Genomic DNA, 27,335 nt, shown 5'->3' with positions numbered 1-27,335 from the left:
ACGCCCGTGCGCACACACGCACAACCGCACAAAAACGTGCACACCCCCCCACCTCCCCTCGGCAAAGACCCACTCCTCCCGGCCCGCGCGCACGGCCGCGCTCACGCCCCCGCTGCCCGGCTCAACCCCGCGCCCGCGCGCGCGCCCTCACGTACACACTCGCGCTGGCGCGCCCCGGCCAGTCTCCCGGGGCCCTCGGCTGGCGGGCGGCGCGCGCACTCCCAGACACGCACACGGACACGCGCGCCCCCCGCACGGCTCCACGCCCCTGGCCGCGGCCAGGGCGCTGGGCGGCGCGGCGGGCGGGCACCCAGGGCGGGGGCGGCGGCGTTAGCGGCCGAGAGAGCGGAGGAGGCGGAGCGGGAGCCGGGAGCGGGCCGGCCCGCGCTCCTCCTGCCGGCCGGGGATTTTCCAGGCTGGGTGCTGACGCCGTGGAGCTCCCTGCGGCCGCCGCGGACCATGGGCGACAAAGGGACACGGTGAGTGCGGGCGGCCTTGCGAGCGTGGGCGCAGCCTGGGCGAGGGCACGGGGCGGAGGTTCCGGAACGCGTCCCGGCCCTGTATTCGTGGTCACCCAGCGATCAGGAGCCCCCAGTTCTGCTCCAGCCGAGAAGCCCGGTGTGATCGGCGGGGCGGCGGGGGGCCGTGCACCGGCCGTGGAGGTGGGGGTGGGGTGGGCTGTTACTGGAGAAGGCGAGGACAGGCCGCCCCATGTGGCCCGTGCCTCTGGGCCGAAACACACGCACACACAGTGACTGGCTGACAGCGGTACCCGCAGACGCGGGCACGCACGTTCGCAGGCTGTGCACACACACACTGGTCCTACACGCTCCCTGGAGCGCACCGTCGTCGGCCCACGCGTTCGTGCTGGCAGCCCTGTCGCCATACACGGGTCACAGGTACCAAAGCCGGGGTACGCATGTGTCTGTGCAGATACACCTTGCCTTGCCCTCGCTGTGACCAGGATTCTCATCCGCTGACACACATTGTCTCCCTCTCTGCCATGACACTGGCGTGACATGATGCTGGTACTCTTCTCGCCAGCCTAATGGAGCCCATTCCCTCCGTCAGGGGCCCCCACCCTGACTGGCACCCCCATGGCTGTGCGCTCTCGCTGTGTTTCTCACACACTCCAGCCCTGGCATGGCCAGAAGTGGAGACACGCTACCGGGTGAGGGTGCCCGCCCCCCTCTGGAGCCCAGGCCCTGGGGTTCCAGTCCATTTGAGCCCCTGGGTACAGGTGGTGCCTGGCCAGGGGCTGGTTTTGAGTTGAAGAGTTGGGGATAGGGGCTCCAGTCTTCTTCCAGTTGTTTTGGAAGGCTGAGAAGGGGAGAGCGCAAGTATCAGAAAAGGGGGGGGGAACCCCTGGGGACAGCTCTTGACACCTGGACAGGTTGCCCAGGCGTTGGCTTTGTGCTCTCAGCCTCCTGCCCCGGAAGCCCATCTCTCCCTTCACCCCTCTCTGTCTTCTTGAGCCCCACTTCTCCCTGCTCTCTCCCCCTCCCACTGTTCCTGAGACCTTGCTGTGTTAGCAGCCATAGTGTGAGCCATCACAAGGGTGCAAGACCCACTCCTCCCCTGAGGGAGCTGACCCACTGGGGGTGGCGCTGGCCACAAGGCTTCTTCCCCCTTGCTGTGCCAGCCCCTTCACCACACGGTACAGGTGCTCCAGGGGTCATTTCCATCGCCTAGCAGAGGAAACTGACACTTCACAGGTGAGTTTGGCTGCTTGGGACTTGCTTCCCAGTCATCCTCCTGCCAGCTCTTTCACGTTCATATTCCTCTGCCAGAAGAGGAACTGGCACTGTTAGAAGAGTCTTCTTGAGACTCTCTGAAACACCCCCTAGGATGGAGGACTGGAGGGGTCCTCCTCCGTGCTGGAGCACCAAGCTTGTGGCAGGAGAATGTGGAATGCACTTTTACCTGCATGGCCAGTCCCCATTGCAGCCAGCTGGCCCAGGTTGTGTTCTCAGCAGGAGGGGATGTGACTCCCTCCTTCACTGTGTCTGCTCCCTCTCACAGCCAAGACCCTCTGGGGCGTTGGCTTTCTCGCTGCTGGGGGGAATAGTAGCCATCGCCCTTCTTTGTTCTTCCTCTGCTAGTGGTGACTCAGCCCCTCTTGGCCTCTCTTAAGGAGAAGAGGTGTTGCTCCTCTGCTGCTGGGTGCTGTCAGCAGGCCGAAGGTACCCATTTTCTGCTCCATGACTGCCCCTAATGTGTGGCTGACTCCTTGTAGGACCTTGGGGATATTGAACAGTTGACTTTTGCCTTTCGGGACCCCAGTTTCTCCGTAGGCACATCAGGGTGCTGTTGGGCTTTGTGCATTTTCCACAGTCCTGCCTGCTTGCTGAGTTCCCTGGACCTGGGAGGTGGTGCCACCTGAAACCTGGAGCTAAGGGCTTGGCTACACTTCAGCATATGGCGGTCCTGCCCCCTTCAGTCGCTCTCTGCAGCCCCACGCTGTCTCCCTCTCACTGTCCACACAGATCCCTGAGTAACTTGGAAGAGAAACGATCATGGTCTTCTTCCGTAAGCCATGGTGTTGTACTTTATGAATTGGAAGAGGACACGGCAAATGTCCATTCCTCTAAGGATCAGGAGCAGCCTCATCCCTCCCTGCATGTGAAAAGGACAGGGAAAACCAATCAGAAGCTGCCACTGCCCTCTAGCAACTCCCAGGGTCAGAGGAAGGAAAGCAGGAGACCAACACCTGGGCAGGGTGACTTACAGGGCAGGTGAATAGCAGTTTCTAAAGCTCTAGGGACAGTCGTGCCTGCACGTGACAAGTGTCAACTGGATACCTTCTGCATACTGGGGGTTGGGGAGCTTAGTGATGAGTGGGTCTGCTTTGTTCTGAAGAGTTAGAGCAGAGCAGGTGGGGATAATGCAGGGTGCGGGTGGTGGGGGAGCGGATAGCATTGGGGCAGGGCAAGGATGCTTTGCTTGGAAGGAGGTTGTGTTGGAGCTATGGACCTTCATCAAAAGAAGATGAGGAGCCTGTATTAGGGAAAATGACCAGGGACGTCATTCCTGGCCACCGGGTGCCTGATGTGTAAAGGCTTGGAGCCATGATGCCCAGGGCAGGGCTGGGGCTGGTGGGGGAGCCTCAGGAGGCAGGCAGGTGATCCACAGCGTAGGAATGTTGAGCTGAGGAGCTCAGACCAGGGAATGTGGATTCAGAGACAGCGGGCTATGATGGGTGAGGGAAGAGGTTTGCTTTTCAGAAGTGACTGTGATAGAGCCAAGCAGGGAGACAAGTGAGGAGGCTCGACAAGAAACTGCAGCGAAAGTGGAACAGAGGCAGGTGAACATGGATCAGGAAATGCCTCCACAGGCCCTCTGCTGAGTGTCTGGTCTGTGTTAGAATTTCACGCAGAATCTCCCCACCATCCAGCCTCCCAGGGATTGTTGTTTCACAGACTAGTAGAGATGAAGTCCTTCAGCCAGCAAGCCTCTGAACCCTGTCTGCTCCCGGAGCTTTCTCTGCCACTCTCTACTTCAACCCTGGAAGTTGGTAGGGCTTGTGTGGCTAAGCATGGGCCTCCCAGGCAGGCCCCCACATGAAGTCTCAGGTTGAGACAGCAGGAGGGACTTCCTGCAAGGCAATGGGATGGAATATAATTTCCGGTCCTACTGATGTTTATGAACTCGTTCCTTTGCTGGGGGAGGAGGCGGCTGTGATGTGGATGTGTCATCACCAGTTCCCTGTGAACCTTGGCTGTCATCTCCCTTGGCGGTCAAGCCCTGTGGGACCCGTTGTGGCTGAAACACAGGGAAGGCCTGTGGCCTTGGCTAGGGAGGCTGGCAGTTATGCTGGGAGTGGGAGTGTCTGTCGAGCCTGACCCTCTGTTGCTGAGTCCCTGCTACAGCCTCTGTGGCTCTCTCCCTCCCAAGCTTGAGCCTGCTTGCCTGATGTTGGCATGGGTTCAAGGGTCCTGAGTCATGGACTGGCCTCTTGCAAGGCTTTTGACACACTGGGGCTGGGAGTCAGCAGGCACGGTCAGCCACTGCAACAGTGACTGACCGTGCTGACCATCTGACTGGGAAGGGGCGGCCTGTGGGACGAGGAGTGGTATGCAGGGCTGTGGGTGGGTGCAGTTGGCTGTAGAGGTTTAAGGAAGACGTGTCTGGGGAGGGCTTTGGGAGATCCCTAGAGTTGCAAAGTCCTGGGTGTCGAGAGGGTGGCTGCCCGTGAGCAAGTGTGGATTGCAGTATGCAGGGAGAAGATGGAGGGGGCGGGAGGAGAGGTCACGGGGTGGGGAAGAAGAGGGTCCTGGAAATCTCCAAGACCTGCTGATGGAGAGAGGAAGTGGGAGCAGGAGGGGAGAAGTCTAGGTCCCACTGGGTTGTAGTCAGAAGGCAGAGGTTGGTGGCCTGGGTTGGGTGGCCTGGTGAGGGCTAGAGGGGACAGATCCTGCTGTTTAGGAGGAAAGATGAAAGGTACAAAGCTGTGGTCTGGATCCCCTGGGGGCTGTGGGTGTGAGGGATTTGGGGGGTTATCTCCTTCCTCAGGCCTTGCATCTAGAGCTGGAACATTCCAGCTCTGCATAGTCCCTTCAGGCTCTGATGAGGGTTGGGAGAACATTGGTATATTGTGGTTTGGTGGGGGGCGGGAGGGGAGGCATGCACTCTGCCTGCTCCTGAAAGAAGGGCATTGACTCAGGCTGGTGGGGACATGGGGAAGGCTTCCTGGAGGAGGTGAGCGCTGAGCTGGGTGCCAGAACGTGAGGAGGATAAGTGTTCTAGACAGAAAGAATCTTTGCACAGTCGCAGGTTCTGAGGGCAGGTGCAGGAGTGAGGAGGCTGCAGGGAAGGGAGCAGCCCAGGCTAGCAAGGGTGCTGGAGGGGGTGGGTTTCCAGAAATGTGAAAAAAGAAGAAAGATTTATTTATTTGAAGGCAGAGTGTCAGAGAGAGGGGGAGAGATGGAGCTATCTTCCATCGGTTGCTTCACGCTCCAAATGGCTACAGTTGCCAGGGCTGGACCAGGAGCCAGAAACTGTATCCAGTTCTTCCTCATGGCTGCCAAGGGCCCAGGTACCATCTTCTGCTGCCTTCACAGGCCCATTATCAGGGGCATGAGTGAGAAACTGAGCAGCAAGGATTCAAACTGTTTTTCTGAGCTAGGAGGCAGGCATCCCAGGCTGGGCCACAAGCTGCAACACTGCCCCTTATAGCACTTCTGGCTCTATCACACTCTAGGAATCTTGCTCCCTCCAAACTGGTTCCTAGAGAGGTTGGTTCAATAGCACTGAGCATAATGCCCTCTCGCCCCTGCTCCTAAATCAGGAGCTTGCTCAGTGCCAAGGTTAAGGAATCGCTGCCCCCTTCCTCCGCCCAGGGAATTCTAAGAATGAAAGAGATGCCTCCACATCAGACTGAGTTCTCAAGGGTGCCTCCTCCATCAGACTGGGAGGTCCATGGGTGGGGAGAAGATAGATGGTTCCTATCAGAATGGAGCTCCTGTGTGGAAGTGTGTCTCCCCCAGTAAGACACGCGTGGCTTCTGAAGGAAGGATGCCTCCCTCATCTGCCTGGGCCTGGTCTCTCCGGTCTGAGTGCTGGGACTGGGACAGGGGTCATCTCAGGTAGTTTCCCCGCTCAACCCCCTCCCCACCCCACCACCCCCTGCAGCCACCGCCCCATTTGCCACCCACCTCCTGTATGCAGGATGGGTCCTGTCCCAGAGGAGTGCTAGTACAGGGGTAGAGGACAGAGGAGGTGGTGGCCGCTTTTGAGAAGGGAACAAAGAACCCTGTTGTCCCTGCCCCTTCCCCCTCCCTCCCCAGGGGCCCCGGGCTGGGTCATCTCTCAGGAGACAGCCTCCTCCTTCCTTGCCTTCATCTTTTAGTCCCACTTGAGAGGAACTGCTTGTTCCTTCCCAGAAGACCTGGAGCCAAGTGAGGCCCCTAGGAGGCCAGGCCTCAGGAACTCTGTGTGGCTAAAGTCACCCCCGCAGCACCCTTGCTGGGCCTGGATGAGGCCATCGCAGAGTTGTGGGTCCCCCTGCTTGTCCCAAGTGGGGTCTGTCCCTTGGTCTGAAGCCTTCCAGCCAGGTGGGTGCTGTGCCTCAAGGTGAGGTCTGCCAGAGGCTGGGCTGGGATGAGGCAGGAAGTCCCTCTCTTAAGGCACGGACCTTACAGTCAAGGTGACCAGGTTGAGTTTTGGCAGAGGCCAAGGGAGAAGGTAGACTGCTGGGATGGAAGGGCCCAGCCTCAGTATGCTGCAGGTGGGGGCTGGGGGGAGGCATGTGCTGCGCTTACTCATTGCCATGGAACCCTATCGGGATCCAGGCATCCCAGTGCAGTCGGGTCATCCATCTCCTGTGCTTTGCTAGTCACTGGGGGTGAGTTTTTCTGGGGGCCAACCCTGAGGCTGTTGGGTAGCTGAGGAGTGTGTGGGGTGCTGGGGACCAGGAAAGAGCAGGCTGTGCTAGGAGCGATGCATTCCTCCCTCCCCACTCCTCCTCCCTCAGGGTCTGGTCCATCTCTCTAGGAGCACCTCCTGGCTGCCACCGAGAGCGGCAGGTGTAGTGAGGGGCAGGTCCTAGAGGGACCTGGAGCTGGAGCTCTCTGGAGCTGTCCCAGCTCTCTCCCTCTTGCTTTTAAGAACCTGCTTGGAATCACTCTCCTGGAAGCTTTCTTAGGAGTCTCCACGGTGTCTCCTGCCCTCCCAGCCCCTCCCAGAATGATCTGATTAACATAGATTAGAAGCTTATTAGCATAGAGGTTAGGCTGCTGGAAGAACCAGATTTCCTGGTTTTAAGTCTCAGCTGGGTGACTTTGGGTTGGCTCTGTAGCCCTTTCTCAGTTGTAGGTCTGTAAGGTGGGCTATGGGTTGCCTGTGGGGCTTCTATCAGAGTAGAGACCTCTTTCTCCTTGCCCTAGTCAGTGCTGTGTGCCTCACTCACAGGACTGTGAGCTCCCAGTGAAGGACCCTGTTTGATTAATCTTTGAGCACCTTGTGTTGTTGGCTGCTCCCAGCATCCTTCCCTGTCCTTTGAGGTCTGACCACATGCATCTCCTTCTTCAAGTGTATTGTGTCTGCTGTCTGTACTGGAATGATGTCTTTATGTGAAGTTAGGACTTCCCCAAGGACAGCTGACCTGGGTCTGCTTGTCCCCAGCACCTGCACAGAGCTGGCATTGCACTGAGCTCCTTAAATATTTGTTCAGTGGAGGAAGCTGACTGTAGATCTTTCGTGGAGAGTAGAGATCCTTGGAGAGGGAGGGGAAGTGTAGTAGTGGTAGCGATGATAGGGTGTTGAGGCATCAGTGCTGATTTCAAAATACGGAACTCCTAGGGGGCACAGAACCACAGAGCTTAGCTTAGCTTTTGCAATCCCTGGCTAGAAAATGACAGTTTCTGACCACAGGGTGGTCTCTATACCCCCAGTCTTTATACCCTCTCACTCCAAATGCTGTTCTTGCTTCTCTTTGCAGCCATCCTTCGCTGGCACCAGTAACTGGGCTGCATTCATCATCCCTATACTCAGCCATTGGAAGAGCCTCTGGCAGTGTGTGTGGGCAGTAATGTGGGGAAAGTGGGGGAGTCCCGTCCTGAGGATGGACATCTGGGCCTGGTGGCAATGTGCCCAGTGTGGTTTAACTCGGTCTGAGGAGGGGGGGCAAAACTTCCGATGACCCACCAGTGATCAAAGGGCTCTTTATGTGCTGGGGAGCCTTCCCAGTGGCCAACTGAGCCCAGAATTCCCCATTGGCCACCCGTTGGGCAAGTACTCAGAACCCACCTCATTACTGGGGACAGAATTCTGGGCACTGGATCCAGCAGGCTGTGGTCATAATCAGCTAATTAAACCACCCAAGGATTGCTCCTTGGCTCAGAAGAGTGCAGTGAAGGGCATGCGGGGGTGGGGAGGCTCAAAGGAGAAGTGGGGGGTGAGGGAAGCTTGAAATGGATCTCCTGGACAGGGCTGGGGGTGTAAGCAGGTGTAGGGAGGGTGCCCTATGGGGAGAGGGCCCAGGGAAGTGACTGGAGGCGGACAAGAAAGAGACCCTACACCTTCATTGCTTTTCCATTTCTCCACCTGTCAGCAGGAAGCAGGAGAGGCTGCCAAATCACTAGGACCCCTTCCCTCTGGGTTTCATCTTCAGCTGGGAGTGTTGGTTCTCTGCTAGACAGCTCAGCCTCTTAGCAACCATGTCTTCTGGGACAGTGGATGATGTCTGATTCCAACAGCCTTGAGATGGAGCTGCTGGAGGGTGATTGGAGAGAAGGCTGTTGGTGGTGGCAGGCAAGTTGCTTGCATCCCTGGGCGCAGCTTGTCCCCCAGCCCTACTCTGAGTCCTGCCACATCCTCAGGATTGTCCTGTGCTTCCCTGAGCTGTGTAGGCAGAGTCCCTGGATCTGGAGAAAGTGTTGCTGCCCAGCTCAGTGGCTCAGAGGCTCCTTGGCAAGATCTCAAACTGCCTGGGCCTCAGCTTTCTCCTCTGGGAGACAGGTGTAACAGTATCACTATGAGGGACAGGTGTTTGGCACAGCAGTGAAGATGGTGACTGGGATGCCCACATCCGGTGTCAGACTGAAATGTCTGGGATTGAGTCCTGGCTCAGCTCCCAATTCCAGCTGCTGGCTAATGCACACCGGGGGAAGCAGCAGGTGGTGATGGTTCAAGTACTCTGGTCCCTGTCACCCACGTGGGAGATCTAGATTGTAGTCCCACTTCCTGGCTTGCCCTCAAGCCATGGTAGGCATTTGGGAGAATGAACCAGTGAATAGATCTATGTCCCTATACTGTCCTGTCTCTACTTTTTGAATAATAGCAATAATAAACACCATCTCTCTCTTGGGGTTGCTGTGGGCAGAGGGTAGGGGCTTTAAAAAATGTAAGGGCTGGTACAATAGCTCAACAGGTTAATCCATTGCCTGCAAGCACCAGCATCCCATATGGGCTCTGTGGTTCATGTCCCAGCTGCTCCACTTCTCATCCAGCTCTCTGCTTGTGGCCTGGGAAAGCAATGGGGGATGGCCCAAGTCCTTGGACATTTGTACCCATGTGGGAGATCTGGAAGAAGTTCCTGGCTTCAGAACAACTCAGCTGAATTGGCCATTTGGATAGTGAACCAGTGGATGGAAGATCTTTGACCTCTTTGTAAATCTGCCTTTCCAGCAACAACAAGTCACTGTTTTTCAAGCTAGAAGGAGAGTCTTGGCTGTCAGCTTTGCCACTCCCTCCCGCTGCACCCTGTAGCCTGCCTGGAACTGCACAGGACTGTGGGGCCAGAGGAGACAGTCAGCTGATGGTGGAAAAGAGAAGTGAGATTGCCAGGACTCTGCAAGCCATGGGTGCTGGGGCAGCTGCCTGGGCCTTGCCTGGTGGCCCCTCACCCAGGGCAACTTCTCTAGGAGGAAGTGGGGAGCCCTGTGGAGCAGGAAGCGGGGGGTGGATGTGTCAGGAGGCCCTGTAGCCTTTGCCTTAGCCTGGAGCCTGAGGCTCTGCCAGGGAAGTCAGCAGGCCACTGCCTCACACACTCAGGGAACAACAGCCCTGCCTGGTTCCCAACCCTTAGCAAGAGGTGCCTGCTTAGAGCCTGACAAACAGCTGGCTGGCTGGCAGAGTGGGTAGCTACAGGGGTCTGCCAGGTCCTCCTTCTCTGCTCCCAGCCTCTGCTGTCCAGCTGGGGGCTGGAACTTGCAAGGGCCCCTAAGGAAGCTGGTTACATAATTCAACATGGCTCCCTGCCCCCTCTCCTGCACTACTCTCCCCAGAAGTGGCTTCTGTGAAGAGAGGAAGTCACTGCTCGGCTCAGACCTCCTAGCCACCCCCTTCCCTACCAAGGTAATAGTGACCATCCCTCTGCTGGGGTGTTGGTTTGTGCTGCCTGTGCCAAGTGGGGGCTGGGATAGGAGCTGAGGGGGCTGACCATGTGCCCTGCCTCCTGCCATTCTCCCGGGAGCAGAGCTACTAGGGGTGAAGCCTCATTCCAGCCTGAGCTAATTTACCTGCAATCTGCCCCCACAGTGGAGCTGGCCTCCCTGCAGCCAGAACTCACAGTCTACATTTTCCAGTGTTTTCTCTGCATGCGAGGGAGTGCTTGCTGGGTGCCAGAAGCCACACCTCCACTCCCAGCTGGCCTGTTGCAGCTCTCCTGGTGAGGAGGCCCTTGATGGACAGCTCTGCTGGTCTGCCACCTCCCACCAAACCCTGTCACTGAGCCGGACATCCTGGCCCTCCCAGGTCTTGGCATGGCAGAGAGACTACTTACCCTGAGTACTGCTTTCCAAGGGGGGTTATGAGTGTTCTGAGTCCATTTATGCCTTGTTCTCTGGGGCTACTCCTGACCTTCTGAGAATCTTCCAGAGAATAAAGGCTTCTTTGAGGGTATCTGACAGCCCAGGGCCTGTGAAGAGGAAGGCAGACATGTTTCTACCTCTGTCTCCTGCCCCGGTGTTTGGCTGGAGAGGGGACATAGACCAGGCACACTGTATGATGAGGGGACAAAAGTTAAGGGTCAGAGGTGGTTGAGCAGGGTGCAGGAGCAGTGCAGGGGCAGTGGACAGGAGGTGAAGGTGACATTCATTAACCGTTGTGACACACATTGACCGCAGGACCAACTTCCTTCACTTTCCAACACTTGGGAAGCCACCAAGTGCCAGCACTGGCTTCATCCATGGTTAGAAGCATTGGCTTGGGAATATGCCTGCTTGAGGACAAAAGCGAAATTAAAAAAATAAGGTGAAAAGTGAAAGTTCTTCCCTGTGAAGTCACAGAGGGGCTGGAGCCTGCAGAGAGGAAATGGAGCAAGTGCAAAGACTTGGGGATGGGTGGGTGGTTGTGGGCTCAGCAGACGAGCCACGAGCGACTGGAGTGGGCCAGGGGCTGTCCCAGTGGAGGCAGCGACAGCTACACTCCTATGCAGCTCTGGAGACTGCTGAGGGCTGTTCCCAAGGAGTTGGAAGCTGTGACTTGGCCTGGAGCAGCATCTTGGGAGAAGCAGTTCCAGAGGATTGCATGGCCTACTGGCATGGTGGAAAGAGGGAGCAGGCTTCGGGTCCTCCTCGCCTGCGCCACAGTAGCTGAACGCCTGTGGGTGCTTGTTCCAACATTGCTTCCCATTCTTATCAAAATGCCTTAGCATGTGAGCAAGACTCCACCAGTGGTTGATTTAATTATGGGTCTGCACAGCTGTGGGATATTTTTTTGGGGGGGGGTAAGATTTAGATATTTTTATTGGAAAAGCAGATTTACAGAAAGGAGAGAAAGAAAGATCTTCCATCCTCTGGTTCACTCCCCAAGTGGCTGCAACAGCCGGAGCTGAGCTGATCTGAAGCCAGGAGCCAGAAGTTTGCTCTGTGTCTCCCTTACCTTTGCAGGGTCCCAGGGCTTTTGGCCATCCTCTGGTTCTTTCTCAGGCCAAGCAATGACCTGGATGGGAAGCGGGGCAGATGGGACATAAACTGACGCCCAAATGGATTCCTGGCAGGTGCAAGGCAAGGATTTAGCCACTGAGCCATTGTGGCCGGACCCAGCCCTGGGTGTTTAAATACTCGTAAGGAGATTTTTCCCCCCAACACAATGGATTTTTAATATGTCCTAAACATGACAGTGGTGACGGCACCATCCAAGCCGTGTGGTTGGTAGGCACACAGCCACTTCTCGCTTCGTGTGTGGTTCAGTGTGCACACTGGGGATGACACAGCCATCTCTGATGCTGATGACATTTGTCCAAGTAAACTTTGTCATGGGAGAGCTTTCAAAGAATTAGGACCTGGGCCACAGACTGACCTGGCTCCCTGTAGCCACAGCTTCTACTGCAGTCTAGAACAAGAAGACTACATTTCCTGTCTAGACTGGTCTTCCAGACTGAAGGGTAACAGATAACCGCCTGTTTCTGCTGACCAGCCCTCCATGCAGTTCAGATCTCTGTTGTGACCTGGGCTGTCACAGTGACCCAGTGCCTGTCCTGTTATTCGCTATCCCTTCCATGCCTTCCTCTTATTCTGACCACGTCCCTCCCAGCTTGAAGCTGCCTTGTGGGGCCTATAGAGAAGTCTGCATTCTGCCGGTAGCCCTGGTGGCCCACCAGGACCCATCCTGACTCTTCCTAGCATCCAGCCAGCAACCTGGCACCCCTACCGTTTTGAATACTTCTAAATCACACCTTTGCTCCTTGTCCAAGCCAGTCTCTTAGTCTGAATTCCCTGCCTCCTCTGACTGATAAATTTCCTTGCTATTTAAAAGTTTATGCTGAAAGACCTGGCACGGTAGCCTAATGGCTAAAGTCCTTACCTTGCATGCACTGGGATCCCATATGGGCCACCGCTTTGTGTCCTGACAGTCCTACTTCCCATCTAGCTCCCTGCTTGTGGTCTGAGAAAGCAGTTGAGGATGGCCCAAAGCCTTGGGACCCTGTGCCCATGTAGGAGACCTGAAAGAAGCTCCTGGCTCCTGGCTTCGGATAGACTCAGCTCCAGCTGTTGGGGCAATTTTGGGAGTGAATCAGAAGATTTCTGTCTCTCCTTTCTGTATATCTGAATTTCCAACATAAAAAAAAAACTATGCCATGGGCCCAGCGCGATAGCGTAGTGGTTAAGGTCCTCGCCTTGAACGTGCTGGGATCCTATATGGGCGCCAGTTCTAATCCTGGCACCCTGCTTCCCATCCAGCTCCCTGCTTGTGGCCTGGGAAAGCAGTTGAGGACGGCCCAAAGCCTTGGAACCCTGCGCCCACATAGAAGACCTGGAAGAGCTCCTGGCTCCTGGCTTCGGATTGGCGCAGCACCGGCCGTTGCGGTCACTTGGGGAGTGAACGATCGGAAGGAGGATCCTCCTCTCTGTCTCTCCTCCTCTCTATATATCTGCCTTGCCAATAAAAATAAATAAATCTTTTTTTTTTTTAAAGTATGCTTAAAGACACCTCAACCTCTGCAACTGTTCACTTGCATGGGGTACCTGCTTTGGGCACAAAGCCCTCTCTTGCTGCTCTGTTCCCTGCTTGGCAAAATGCCCACCTGCTGTGCACCTTACAGACTGCCCTCGCTGGTGGCTGTTTCTGCCTTGCTTGGCTGCTGGCCTGGCAGTGTCCTCTGCTGCGTGCAGACTCCCACCTCCTGACAGGGGTTGGCATGATGGGCTCGGGGATGTATGGGAGGGTGAACCTCCAGAGTGGGTCCCTGGAGGAAGTGGGCCTTGAGGTGCTGACTCAAAGGAGAAGCACTCTTTCTCCCTCCTCACTTCCTTCCTGGTCCTGGTGCTGCAAGAAAACTGCTGAAGTTGACTTAGAAAAGGGAAATGTTTGCATTTTGAGGTGGGGGTTGGGCCCTCCCAGCCTGGAGGTGATGAAGTAAGGCATGGGCTGGCCTTCCTCTCACTCTCCCCAAATGGTGCAGTGGCCGGAGCTGAGCCGATCTGAAGCCAGGAGCCAGAAACCTCTAGATCTCCCATGTGGATGCAGGGTCCCAAGGACTTGGGCCATCCTCCACTACCCTCTCATTCTACTGAGAGCTAGATCAGAAGTGGAGCAGCCAGGACACAAATTGGTCCCTGTGTGGGATGCCAGTGCCTGCAGTACAAGGATTAGCTGTTGAGCCACAGCACCGGCCCCTCCTTCTCACTCTCCCTTTCTTCCATCACACTCTTCCTGAACTGCTAGAGCCTACGGGACACTGGGGCAACAGCAGTACACAGTATAAAACATGCCTGCAAGTGTCTGCTTCTGTCCTGCAGCCATCTTCTTGGCTTTGAGTTCAAGTCTTAATTTGTCACGTGTCTCTTCAGATCTCTGGCCAGTTTGTCTTACCCTTTGGAGTGTTACTGTAGAGGTGAGAGTGTCCTTCTCATAGGCTGTGGTTGGTCATGAGCTGAGCAGGCAACTTTGGCAGTGGTTGTCACTCTCACACCAGAAGCAGCTTTTAAACAAGATTTATTTGTTTTAAAAAACAGATGTATGGGCTACTCCCCTCTTCCACTTGTGGTGGTATGGGACATCTTCCAGTCTGTGAATAAAGACTCCCAAGTTTAAAAAATAAAAGGATTTATCTACTTGAAAGACAAAGTTACACACACACACACACACACACACACACACACACACACACACACACATCGTTACTGGTGCACTTCCCAAATGGCCACAGTGGCCAGGGCTAGACCAGGCTGAAGCCCGGAGCCAAGAGCTTCTTTCATGTAGGTGGAGGGAGGGACCCATAGACTTGGGCCATCCTCTCATGCTTTCCCAGTGCATTAGCAGGGAGCTGGAACAAAAGTGGAGCAGCTAGGACTCAAAGTCATGGCTCACTTGCTGTGCTGTAATGCCAGGCAGCCGTGATGGGGGAGTTTCTTGTGGGCAGTGGCTGTGTTCATTCATCTGTGTGTTTTCAGAGCCTAGCCCAGGGCCAGGACACAAGGCATTAACGGACTGTACCACCCTAAATTTCCTGGATCTGTCTCAGTCCAGCATCTTAGGAACCCCTCTGCTCAGTCTTGGGTGAGGTGGGATGGTTGACCATCCTCCAGAACATTCTCTGAGAAGATCTGTGGACTGGCTGCGTTGGTGTGTGGGCAGGCACTGGATTGCAGGCTTGCGAAGGTGGTGGTAGGAGAGGTGGGGGCGGGGGAATGGTGCAAGGATGTGAGAGGCCCAAGAGGCAGTGAGTGGAGAGAGGAAGGGCCAGGGCCTCTGCTGTTTGACTGGGCACAGGGAAGTCAGGGCTCTGAGCCTATAAAGCTGCTGCTTTGGAATCGCTTTCAAGCTCCTGGGCCCGGGAGCTGGTCCTGGGACGCTTCCAAGGGGAAGGCAGAGGCTGGTGCTCCTTTTCCCCGGAATGCCCTGTGCTTCCCTGCCTCCCTGCCTCTGTGGCCGGGGCCTGTCTCTCCCCGGCCTATGTTGGCCCAGTGTGCCTGCCTGCTGCTTTGTGAGCTGTCCACTCCACTCCTTGTCCCCCCCCCCCGCCTCCCAAGTTGCCTGGAAAATGTCACCTGTGAAAACCCACTGGACAGGGCCAGTGCCTGGTACCTGGATAGCACGTGTTGATTGTTCATCCCCTTTATGTCCCGTACACCTCTCAGTGCACGTGGGCTCTGGGACATGGGGACACTTGGCTTCCAGTGTCACCATGACAGGCACAGATGCGGCTGCCCTTGCTGGAAGGGTCCCTTGGCCTTGGGGGCCAGGGAGGAGGCAGGTGGTATGTGGCCAAGGGCCACGGAAATCCAGTGGTGCTTCTGCTTGGGTCAGAAGCAGAGCCTGCTGGCAGCACCTACGCAGAGGAGTGCAGCAGGAGAGACAGATGAACTGGACCCACCGACCTGGCACAGGGAGGGGTCAGGAGCAGCCGGAATTGTGTCCTCGGGAGCCACCCGTCTGTTGGGCTGGGGGCAGGGCCTTTGTGAAGGCGGGTTGTGCTCGGATCGCCTCTGGGCCCTTCCTCCAGCCCCGAGATGGATTCACCACCCACCGCCAGGCTGCTGCCCTCCACGCTCTACAGCCTCCAACCCCGTCCATTGGCGGCCTGATAGCATGTCCGTATACCCAGTGCTGGGATGTTGATCTCACACCTGCTGTGTATCTTATAGCATGGACTTGGTCCATGGCTAGAGCCCTCCCAGAAAGGTATCTGGGGGAGCCAGCTCTGGGCCAGGCTGAGCCTGCCACACCTGTTTGCTCTGTAGATGATTTGAGATTAGGAGAAGCCTCTCCGGCCTCAGTTTGCCAAATGGAGAGAGGACAACCACGTAGCCAGGCCAAGATGAATTCAGGGACCACAGGTGATGCTGCCAGGTGCAGTGCTGGGCTTGTCCTGGGACCCCAGGAAGTGCTGGGTGAGGTTGGGTGGAGATGGCTCAGGAGGACCCAGTCCTTCCCTTAGGAAGGGGTTGTTCTGTTGTCCCATCATATTCACTTGCTCTGGTGCTGGGACACTTGGCTGCTGGTGTGGGGGGTGGTGGTTGTTGGAGAAGCTTAGAGGGGGAGAGTGTTTATAAACTCTGGAGTGGGGCACCTAAGGAGGGGCCATGGGTCTCTGAATGGGGACAGCTGGACTGACTGTTCCTACTTGGCCAACAGGGTGCGCTGCATACCTCTTCAGCAGAGAGGGGTAGGTTTGTGGTTGGTTTTTCTCCAGTCCTTCCCCAATAGCAATGTCCCTTCATCAAGGGGAAGACAGGATAGTGAGGGCTACAAGGCTTCATCGTGAGCCTTGGGACCACCCGAGGCTGCCAGTCCCACACCCACTCCTTGCTAAGTTGGTGACTTTGGGGCAGTTACAGGATCTGTCCCAACCTCAGTTGTTGTTGTTGTTTTTGTTTGTTTTTAATCTTTACAGTGGAGGCAATAATATCTCCTGGCCTTCCTGACCTATGACCTTGTGATTCTTGGGACTGCCGTGTGGCTGGCTGTGCCCCACCAAGCTTGAATGACCGCTGTGCCTGTGCTCCTCTGGATCAGTCACTTTGTCCTTCTCCCCCAGCACCCTTAGCACCCCCTGTGAGCAAATCAATATTTGACAAATGTCTGAGACAACTACATGTCCTACCTTGTCGCCCGCCCCCTTGGAATGCAAGTGCCCGGGAATGCCAAGTGTTGCCAAGTCCCAGTGCCAGGCACCGAGGGCTGGCCGACATTTTTTGATTTGCGCAAACAGCTGACGTAGTCTCTCGTTGGTCCCTGAGTCAGGCGTGGTTTCCCTTCCAGCCTGGCCACTTTCTGGCTGGGGCCAGTGCCTCTGCCGCTTGCAGCTTTGGTTTGCCCGTCATAAAGACAGGGGAGAACCTGGCCAATCCAGCACTTCGCAGAGCAGGCTGCAGCGGGGTGCAATAACGACAGCGGCTGTTTTTCAAGTGATTTCCTGGGGTCCTCCCAGCTCTGACCTTCAGAGCCTATGGCCAGGAGGAGCCAGGGAGGACATAACTTCCCAGCAGCCTCTCTGGCCTGGCTTCACAATGGACTTGGAGCTTGGTGCAAACTGTTTATGTTTCCCCGGCAGAGTTTATTACCCAGCCGGGCCTTCTGCAATTAATTAGAAGCAAAAGCAAATAACTTGTCCCTGGGAGGCTGGGTTCAGTATAAACATTTACATGCAGCCAGGGGCCAGCCCTGGGGCTGGGCTGTTTGCTCCAATCTTGGAGGGATCAGACTTGAGTAAAGGATCTGGGTGGGGTGCATGGTGGTGGTGGGGATACAGATGGCCTCCCTTCAGCAACATTTCCTGGCCTCCTGTCTGCCCTTGCGGGGCTGGGGTCTCCCTTATTAGCCACACAGGTGAAATCCCTCTTTGCAGCAGAGGCAATGGAGGCCCAGCTACATAAAGCCATCTGCCCAAGACCTTGCACCTTGCTGGGATGGCAAGATCATCAGTTGAGATGTCAGCTAGAGCTTTGTTCCTTCACTCATTCATGCAGGGTGTGTGAAGGGACTGGAAGGAGAATCACTGAGGCCCCGCTGTTGTGAAGGGGGTCTGAGAAAGCAGCAGTGATGGTGGCTGCTGTCCATCCCTACACAGAATGCCATTCACTGTCCCTTGAACAGGCTCATCTTAGAGGAGGGTGCTGGGGCCTCTCGGGGCCCCTCATGGTCACAGCCATGCCAGGACACATACACAGGTGGTTTGCATAGAAACAGTCATTACGGAATGGGGCTCCGTGAGGGCCTCTCTAAGGGCACCTCCTCCTCCTCCCATTCCGGCTCTGGGATTCCAGAATGTTGAGGAGGTCCAGAGCTTAGATCAGGTTCACAGGAAGGGATAACACGGGCCTTCTCAAGGTGTTTTTCTTGGGTGCTTATAACTGGGGACAGCCCACCCAGGGCAGCTCTGAGCTCTGTGTTTCCTGGTGGCCCTTCCAGCCCAGTACCTCCTGCTCTACCTGTCCTGCACCTGTGCTGACCTCTGAAGCTGCCTGCCTGGTAGGAAAGGAAGGAGCTGGGTGCTGGCCCTGACCCTGGTCCTGGGTCCTGGAGCTACTTGGTGGGGCAGGAATCCATCCCTAGGGATGGACTTGCAGCCCTTGGGCCTCTGGCCTTCAGCCTGAGTGGTGCATATCTCCACCAACACCCTGCTCAGAGTCACCGAGTGTAACGGAGCTCCAACGCAGGTGTGATGAGTAGGGCGAATGAATGAAAGTGCACATAGGGAAGGGTCCTGAAGCTTGGGAGGTGGGCTGGCTTGCTTCCAAGTGATGAAGCTCCTGGTGGGGTGGGGGCAGGGATGGGGAAGCAGAGCAGCAGTCCTTCCTTGCAGGGTGTTGTGGGGAGGACCAGCAGGTGGTATCTGACTGCTCCCAGTATCCCCAGATGGGGAAACAAATGATCCAAAGGTGCATCAACGGGTTGTGGATAAACAGACTGATCTGTGCCATGGAGTCATCCTCAGCTCTGAGAAGGGATGAAATACTGACTCATGCTGTGCAAAGACACGGGGCGCAGTGGGAGAAGCTGGACACCCAGGACCTCCTGTTAAATGGGTCCATCACAGATAAATCCACAGTGACGGAAAGCAAGGGTTGCCAGGTGTAGTGGTAGAGGATGGGGAGAGGCTCCTTCATGGGTAACTTTGGGGTAATGGGTGTGTGTTGGAACCAGACCATGCTTGGCATGACATTGGGAATATGCCAGGTGCCACAGAAATTATGCGCTTGAAAATGGTGCGTGTATGTTTTGCCACTTGCGCTGCGATAAGTTGTTCTTAAAAATCAATAATAATAGTCATGTTTGGGATAGTAGTTGCAGTGTCCCTTGGGATGCCTGCGTTCCATAGCTGAGCACCTGTGTTCCAGCTTCCTGCTAACACAGGAGGAAGTGGATGATGGCTCAAACAGTTGGGTCTCTGCCACCCATAGGGGAGGTGCAGGCTAACTTCCTGGCCCAGCCCTGGCTATTACAGGGATGTGGAAAGAATCAACTAGTAAATAGGAGAACGATCTGCCTCTCTCTCTGCCTTTTGGATCAATAATATTTAAAAAATGATCTTTGATAATCCAAAAGGTAGCATCTGTTGGAGGGCCAAGGTTGAGGCGAGATGTGGGTATTTGGGAGAGGCATGGGTGTTGGGAGAGGCAAGGGGTGAGCAGCCAAGATCAAGGTCCTAGAACAAGAGTGCCAAGGTTCAGAATTGGATGTCTTGGGGCTTCTGACTTAATCATTCTTTGCTGCAGTCTCTTCATCTCTAAAAATGGGAAGAATAAAGATTTTATTATGGAAATCTTAAATTTCTCATGAGGAGCCAATGAACATTTTTTTTGTGTGCTAGGCACATGATGAGGGGTAAGGCTTCAGCTACCGCTGTCATCGCCCCACTCATGTTCTTATTTATTTGTTCAATTGGAGCACCTGCACCGAGCCGGGCCCTGGGCTGGATTCTCGGGACACAGCTGGGAGCATGACTCAGGGCCCGCTCTCAGGAGCTCCCGCTTCCATCCTTCCATACCGGTAGAGGAATTATAGAGACATCAGCTGCTAGTGGCCCCTCCTCCTGCCCCCTGAAGCTGCAGCTGATGATGAAAATTGTGCTCAGAGCCACCTCTGGGACCTGTCGTGGGGGCAGGGGTACAGGACTGGCTCCTGGGTGACCTTTGAAAAGTACTCTGCACCAGGGGCTGAAATCCTAGGCTTGAGGGGACCCCTACGCTGGGCCTTGTTTTTCGCTACCCATCACGGGGAGGCCAGACCCCTGAGCTCCGAGGCTGTTAGTGGTTTCTGACCTCTAAATGTGTGAGTCACTTGAGTGCTGGCTGGGGCCTTTGAAGGAGGTGTGAGTGAGTGCTTGGCTGAGTCAGCCTCAGGGGCCCTGAGAGGTGTTTGGTCGGGGGTTGGAGGAGCAAGAGTGGTGATGGCCTCAGCTGTGAGGTTCATTAAGGTGCCCTTAGCCTGTGCCATGCCCATGTGCCTTTGTTGGGGAATGGGTCAGCACCATCACAGGTGTTGAAATGAGAAGTGGGATTGGGAGCTTCACACCTGATTGGCAGCCTTTGAGGACTGGACTCCTGCTTCCTATGGTCAGGGTCACCCACTTGGGCCTCCCCCACCGTCAACAGTGAAGGTGACCTCCACTGTTGGGGCAGGAAAACTGGGGAGATGAGTCTGGACTCGTGTCCTGGCTTTGATGACGATTTACAAGAACAGACACATCGGTGAGAATAGAAGTGATTTTTTTTCCTCAAGATTGATTTATTTTTGTTTGAAAGGCAGAGTTATAGACACAGAGATGGATTTTCCGTCTACTGGCTCATTCCCCAAATGGCCTGGAGCTTTTTCCGGATCTGGGTGCAGAGACCCATGGGTGCAGAGACCCAAGGGCTGCTTTCCCAGGCCATTAGTAGGGAGCTGGATCAGAAGTGATGCAACCAGGACTCGAACCAGCGTCCATATGGGATGCCAGTGCCAAAGGTAAAGGCTTAACTTGCTATGCCATGGCGCCAGCCCAAGAAGTGTTAATAGAAGTTCTAAGTGGGGAGGTGCTGATAGAAAGACAGACCAAGCCGTTGAGATAACCACAGCTTGTTATCTCCAAGAAGCAAGAGTGGTGGTTATACATTAGCTACTGTGAGTGTAAGGGCAGTCATAACAGAGCCCTTTCCAACTCGTTCCTGTCAAAACCTAAATCTTGTTGTCCATTGGCAAACATTTGTTCCAAGAGGCTTCTGTCCTACTTGGCTTAGTGTGTACATGGCTGGCAGGGAACAACAGGATCCAGCTGGCCTGGCCTGCTTCTGATTCCAGACTCCCGCACTATCCTGGAGGGACGCAGGCCATGGCCTGTCGCCCTCTGTCCACCTGGCTAGGCTTTCTGTTCCAGCATTGTCGTTCTCAGCTATCCCTGGCATCCTAGTTCTGTCCTGCATTCCCTGCCACCACGCCATCTGGCCACGTGGTCCCTGCCAGCCCAGTCCTTCCCAGGACTGGCTCCCTGACACCTTCCCTCCCACCCAGCTAACATCTACACCCCATCCCCCCAACTCATACCACCTGCCCTTGGCCCCCACCTGCTGGCTCCCCTCTCAGGTACTTGCCACAGAGTTCTAGGAGGGACCTGCTGCTTCCTGTCTTTGACAGACAGTTGCGTGTAGCGGGGAGACAGGCTCTGGGGCAGGGCCTGGGGAGGCGGACTGGGACTCCGAGAGGTCCCAGCAGCTGGGCTATGGTCTGTGACTCCAGGCACGCTCAGTCCTTCCATAGCCAATTTTATGTTTTTAATTTAAAAAAATGTATATTCATCTGCCTATTCACTCCCAAGATGCCCCACAACAGCAGAGACTGCACTAGGCCAAAAGCCAAGAGCTGGGAACTCCATGTAGGTTTCCCATGTGGGTGGTCGGGACCCATTGATGTGAGCTGTCACCTTCTGCTTCCCAAGGTGCAGATAGCTGGAATCCAGCTGGGGCAGCTGGGACTTGAATTGGGCACCTTGATAGGAGATGTGGGTGACAGGGCCCCAGGGCATCATCCTCAGTCAGCCCTTTTCCCCTGCAGAGTGCAACTCCTTGCAGAAGCTTCTTGAGTCCTCAGGTTGGAGGCTGCTGCTGGGCATTTCTGTTTGCCAGATGTGTCTTACAGGCCACTTGCAGTGGACGCCATCTCTGTAGGAATCTGTGCCATGGGACTGAGCCATGCCAGGTCTTGCTGTCTCCCCTCATGGGGACAGGGGCCGGGGTGTGCATCTGCCCTCCCCACCGTCTGTCTGGTGGCCAGTGGTGCCTGCCACACAGTATGCTTCTATCAGTGTTGGCTGCTGATTGTCCACATTGGAATTGTATCCTTTCAGCAGGTGCCAGGTGCTAACGCTGCTGTTTCCCTCCTCCCCTGGGGACAGGTTGAGTGTGGGGAAAGGTGACGTCCCCAGGAAGTAGAGGTTTCACAATGCACTTTTTTTTTTTAAGATTTATTTTATTTTTATTACAAAGTCAGATATACTGAGAGGAGGAGAGAGAGAGAGAGGAAGTGGAGCTGCCGGGATTAGAACCAGCGGCCATATGGGATCAAGGCGAGGACCTTAGCCACTAGGCCACGCCGCCAAGCCCTCACAATGCACTTTTGCAGTACGAGAACATGGGTGTGTCTCACCAGGGTCCACCACTGTGGCTCCTAGCTCAGGCTTTCTGCTGATGCTCACCCTGGGAGGGAGAGAAGGTGACTCCCGTAATTGGGTTTCCACCAGCCACATGGGTGAAGACCCAGGTTGAATTCTGGGCTCCTGGCTTCAGACTGGCCCATGAATGGGAGATTATCTCTTCTTCTGTCTGTCCATCTGCCTTTCTCTCGCTTTGTTTCTCAAATAAGTCAGTAAAAATGGAAGCTGGGGCTGGTGCGATACCACAACAAGTAGTACCTCTGACTGTGGCACTAGCATCCCAAATGGGCTCCGATTCTAGTCCGGCTGCCTTGCTTCCTATGCAGCTCCCTAGTGATGTGTCTGGAAAAGCAGTAGAGGATAGCTGAAGTCCTTGGGCCCCTGTACTCATGTGGGAGACCTGGAAGAAACTCCTGGCTCCTGGCTTCAACCTGGCCCAGCCATGTAGTCATTTGGGGAGTGAACCAGCGGATGGAAGATGTTTCTCTCTCTCTCTCTGTCTATTCCTCTCTGTCTGTAACTCTGACTTTCAAATAAATAAATAGGTCTTTGTAAAACATGAAAGAAAATACAGGGAATGGAACAAGAACTTCCAGCAGTTTTGGAAGAGAAGAGCTCCTAGGAGAGAGCTGTGGGGACAGGCATGGGCAAGAGTGACCCCGACAAAGCTGCTGTCAGGATGGGAGAGGAGTGTGGTGCCCCCAGAAAGGGGGGAGAAGAGACCTGCTGGACAGGAAATGGGCTTGCTTTGGATCATCCCGGTCCTCTGGGGTGGCCACATCTTGCATCCCCCAGGCTTGCTCTCCCACAGTGGAGACTGAGGGGAGGGTGCTGGCCAGGGTGGGATTCTCTTCTACCAGGGTGGGACATCCCAGCAGAGACCCTGGCTGCTTGCTCACCCAAATGCCTCTGTATCATCTGGTGACTCCTCTGGGACCCAGGGAGCCAGGCCCCCTGTGTGCAAGGCAGAGAACACAGAAAAGGGCCTCTGGTCAGTGTCCCAGAGCCGTGCCTAAAACTAGTCCTGGAAGATGCTCCCAGTGGGCATGCATGGGCACAGGTGCATGTGCATGGTGGGGGTACAGGCAAGGGTCCCTGTGGCTTCTCATCTCAGCTACTTTCCACTCAGAGGCAAATGAATCTGGGGGTAGCTGCAACTTCCAGGCCTCAAACTCGGGGGCTCCAAAGCCATCCTTGTGCTGTGTGCCCTTTCCCAGCAGCCGCCGCCCCCACCCCCTGGCTTCCCAGAAGCTGGTCCTTAGCCACCTTCTCCCTTTAGATCTGTTTTGCACAGCCTAGCCCCACATAGGGTGGGAGGGGAGAAGGGGAAGATGTGGATACCTGTGTGAGGCATGGAGGGAAGAACAGGTGCTACCAGATAGAGCCTCCAGCCCCTGTGGGTGGAACCAGGCAGCCTCTGAGGGCTGTGGGGCCTCTGCAGCTTCTACAGGATTTACCTAGGCAGCTCCCCACAAACTCCTAGAGGCTGCACCCCCCTGGGGCTGCCATCCAGCCCCCTGCCCCAGAAGACCCCTGTCCTTCACCAGCTGACTGCTTCCTTGTAGGTCTCCGTCTACTGGGGATTCTGTTTTGGTTGGAAGGAGGAGGTGGGGAGGAGTGTGCGTGTCTGGCTCTTTTTTCCACGCTTGCTCCTCCTCCCTTCCTCTGGCAAGATGTTTCCTCCGCCAGCCTGGCTGCGTTCCAGCCCCTCTGCCTGGGGCTGAAGGGGCTGGGGAGGCTTCCCATTGCTTCCCGACCTGGCCTGGCCAGGCCTGTGGAAGGTCTGCAGGCCAGCTCATCTGGGATGAGGACGTCTTGCTGCCTCCTTCCTTGCAGTGCTTAAAACCCAAACGAGGCTGCAGGTCCACTCCAGGCGGCTGCGGGTGGGAGTTGGGGCTCATCCCTGGCCCTCTTGGGGCATGCACTTCCTAGCCTTGTATTCATGGCCTGGTGCTCCTTGCTGCTCAGACCCTGGGGACAGTGGCAAGGGCTTTCTCAACCTTGGCTTGGCTTGGAAAGTAGAGTACAAGCATCTAGCTGAGGTCCTTTCTGCCTGAAGTCCCCCAGGAAAAAAGCAGATTCACACTCCAGGTCAGTCTTAACTTTGTGTCCTCAGCACCTTGCTCTTTGCTTGGGGCAGGGCAGTGGTGTCATGAGTTTTCCTGAAATGAGTGGCTCGAGGAGCAGCCAGGAAAGCAGAGTGACATGAGGGAGTAGAGACAACTGACACAGAGACCAGGAGCAATTCCCAGAAGAGGTGGCTCACTTCCTAAATGGCTGCGATGACAGCGCTGGGCCAGTGTGAAGCCAGGATCCTGGAGCTCCACCCAGGATGGCTCACATGGATGGCAGGGAGTCACAAACTTGAGCCTTTACATGTTGTCTGCCAGTAGCATTAGCAGGAAGTTGGATGGGAAGCGGAGATGGGGCTTGATCCCAGGCACACCCGTGTGGGATGCAGGCATCCCAAGTAGCAGGTGCACCTGCCCTTTCTGCAGTGATCACCTTTCTGTCTCCATCTTGACATCTGAACAAAAGGCCTTGTGCTTTCCTTTTGCCCGGTGCCTACAGGTAGCACAGCTTGGCATGGGCTGGTGCTAGTCATGTTCTGGGCTGGTTGGGTAACTCCAGGGAAGTCAGTTCTCTTCTCAGGGACTCCCTATGCAGGAATGAGATGGTCCCACCTTCCTAGAGTGTGCACAAGGGTAACGTATGATCCATGGACTCTGGCACAGATGGATGTGCCTGTCTGTCCTTGGTCTGGCCGCCAGCACTGGGCACACCTCTGCGGACTGCAGTCCTTGGCATGGGAGCTTGTGTTCTGGAACCAGGAACCAGAAGGCAAAGCATGGGCCCAGCAGGTCTTTCTGGTCAGGATGTAACTTGGTTTTTGGGAGGGGGTGGTTTGGGTCACTGAGCAGATGCTGACTGTGCAGAACGGAGGGATAGAGAGGGGTGTGGGCTCAGCATGGGGTGGAGGCAGCTCCAGGAGGCATGCACTTCCCAGTTCTCAGCAGTAATTGATAGCAAACCTGGTCAGGGAAAGGGGGAGGTGTTAAAGCAGGTTTCCCATGGGAAGTCCAGGGGGCCACGCTGTGATGAGACGAGGGGTCAATGGGGAGAGAGTCCAGCGGGCTGTAGCTGTTGCTGAGGGAGGCATAGGGCAGACACCTGGATGGAGCCTACGGAGGAGCTGGGAGGAAGCTGTGTCGGTGTGACTAAACCAGGCTTCTGGAATGGGAAAGTGAGACATTGATGCAAGCTGAGTGTTGAGGCCACAGCAAAGTGTGAGATGGCACCGCAGCGGGGGAAGGAGGAGCGTCCCAGCCTGCAGTGTTAAGCAGTGCACACGGTGCGAACTGGGCCTCAGGAGCAGCTGGCCCGCATCAGTGGCTTTTTCACGTGCTTCACTTGTTTCCCTCATTTTAGGGTTGAATCTCAGAGAGATTCCATCTCTGCCCAAGGTCACCTGGCTCGTGAACAGCAGACCCCAAAACCTTCATCCCTATCCTGAACTTACTCTGGTAGAGGCTGCTGTGGGGCCTTGTGTAAGTTGAATCGTGAGTGTTCCACAAGTTTCCCTTGGCTCCCGTGCCCTGGGGTCTGTAAAGGGTCTGTATTACAGGAGGGCCTGTCCTCCACGAGTTGTGCCCCGGCCAGTGGACTGTTGATTTTCCCATGCAAGAAATAACTGTCTCCAACCTCCCTGGCCGCTGAGCCAGCCCTCTTCTGCTCCCAGAGGGAGTGGCGGGGGCAAGAACTGTGGTTTCTCCACCTAGAGTATGTGCTGTGCGGGTGATCTGGGCTGGAGCCCCGTGTGGTCAAAGGTCGTGGTGGTGGGAAGGTAGTGGGGGCAGGCGGAGGGGTGGGCAGGAGTGGTTCAGAGTTTTAGTTGGAGGAAGGTGCAGGCAGGTTTGCTTTGCTCTGGAAGGGCTGAACAAGTGCCTTCAGGAGAAGGCAAGGTGAGGTGTGTGGGTTGCAGCCGCCGCCAGGCCTGCCCCTGGGCTCTTGCTGTGATGATCATCAATTCTCAGCCTCCATGGTCTGCCAGCTGCAAGGACTTGGGCCAGTCATGATCCCCTAGGGACTCGTTTTCCTTCACAGTAATGTGAAGGGATAAGGTGCTTTCCTCTTGGGGATTGGATCAGGATCAGAGTAAGATAATGGGGAGATTTTGAGTAATCGCAGTTAATCCTGCAAATGCTCAGCCAACCCGCCTAACACATGCCGGGGCTTTTCCCGTGTGTTGTGGCAGGGTCAGTCCTAGCAGTTTTTTTAACCACCTGCTGCAGGCACGGCTGGGGCAACTGGACCTTCTCCAGGCTCCCACCCTGCCCTCCACCTTAGCCCCACAGCTGTCGACTCCTGTCTCCTTGGACTCTCCTGGTTCAGGGGCTCCCAGCCATAAGAGCCCATAGAGATCCTAGTAAGCAGGGGTGGTGGTGGGGGGCGTGTAAGGCCTGAGGAAGCCCTGTGCCTGCTTTGAACCTCAGTCTCCTCATTTGGGAAATGGACGTGAGAATCCCTGCTACAGTAGTCTCCTGTGGATCCTGTGACAACACCCCACACCCCTAGCACCTTAGAACAGCATGGTTCTAGACTCAGACTTCTGGAGGCTCCCTGTAACCCCCCATTAACCTACCCTTGCTGGTTTCTAGAAGTTACCTGTTTTCCTTAGCTGCTGGTTCGAGTCTCGGCTGCTCCACATTCCATCCAGTGCCCTGTTAATACTCCTGGAAATGCAGCAGAAGATGGCCCAAGTTCTTGAGCCAAGAGAAGCTGCTGGTTCATGGCTCTGGTCTGGCCCAGTCCTGGCTGTTGTGGTTATTTGGAGAGTAAGCCAGCTGATAGAAGAGTCTCTCTGTGTTCTTTCTTCCTCTCTTTATAAATTGTTTATTTGTTTGAAAGGCAGAGTTGCAGAGAGATGGTTAGAAACTCAGAGAGCGTGGGAACCTCTGCTGATTCACAGAACCATTTGATGGTTCCCTGTCTCAACAGCCACAACAGCTGGAGCTGGATCAGGCCAAAGCCAGGAGCCTGGAACTCTGCGTGGGTCTCCCTTGTGGATGAAGGGGCCCAAGTACTTGGGCCATCTTCTGCTGCTTTCCCAGGTGCATTAGCAGTGAACTGGGTTGGAATGGGGGTGGCTGGGATTCTAACTGATGCTCATATGGGATGCTGGTGTCTTAGGCAGCAACTTAACATGCAGTGCCATAGCACTGGCTGCATGAATTCTTAAATGCACTTTAGTGCATTTGCAGATTTGCTTATGCTGTGTGAGGTTGCTCAATCCCAGCTGCCAGAGTTAAGATGTTGGAAT

The 27,335-nt window shown here is 55.6% G+C and overlaps 1 protein-coding gene and 1 long non-coding RNA gene across 2 annotated transcripts in view; one reads left to right on the top strand and one right to left on the bottom strand.

Moving 5' to 3' along the window:
- The first annotated feature begins 237 nt into the window (after positions 1-237).
- Positions 238-27,335, top strand: part of ARRB1 (arrestin beta 1) — a 65,614-nt gene continuing 38,516 nt past the window's right edge. Inside the window, exon 1 of the mRNA XM_004589888.3 lies at positions 238-479. Coding sequence (XP_004589945.1) covers positions 460-479 — 20 coding nt within the window. The 5' untranslated portion in view covers positions 238-459. The remainder of the gene's footprint in view (positions 480-27,335) is intronic.
- On the bottom strand, positions 823-5,712 carry LOC131480210 (uncharacterized). The gene is made up of 3 exons (XR_009245334.1): positions 5,655-5,712; positions 1,924-2,386; positions 823-1,320 (listed from the first exon to the last, which is right to left on the bottom strand). It is a non-coding gene; the product is annotated as an uncharacterized LOC131480210 (long non-coding RNA).

This window comes from Ochotona princeps, chromosome 4 (genome assembly GCF_030435755.1).
Source record: "Ochotona princeps isolate mOchPri1 chromosome 4, mOchPri1.hap1, whole genome shotgun sequence".
NCBI classification, from domain to species: Eukaryota; Metazoa; Chordata; class Mammalia; order Lagomorpha; family Ochotonidae; genus Ochotona; species Ochotona princeps.
Note: the sequence above shows the minus strand (reverse complement) of the source record. Positions and strands in the feature narration are given on the sequence as shown.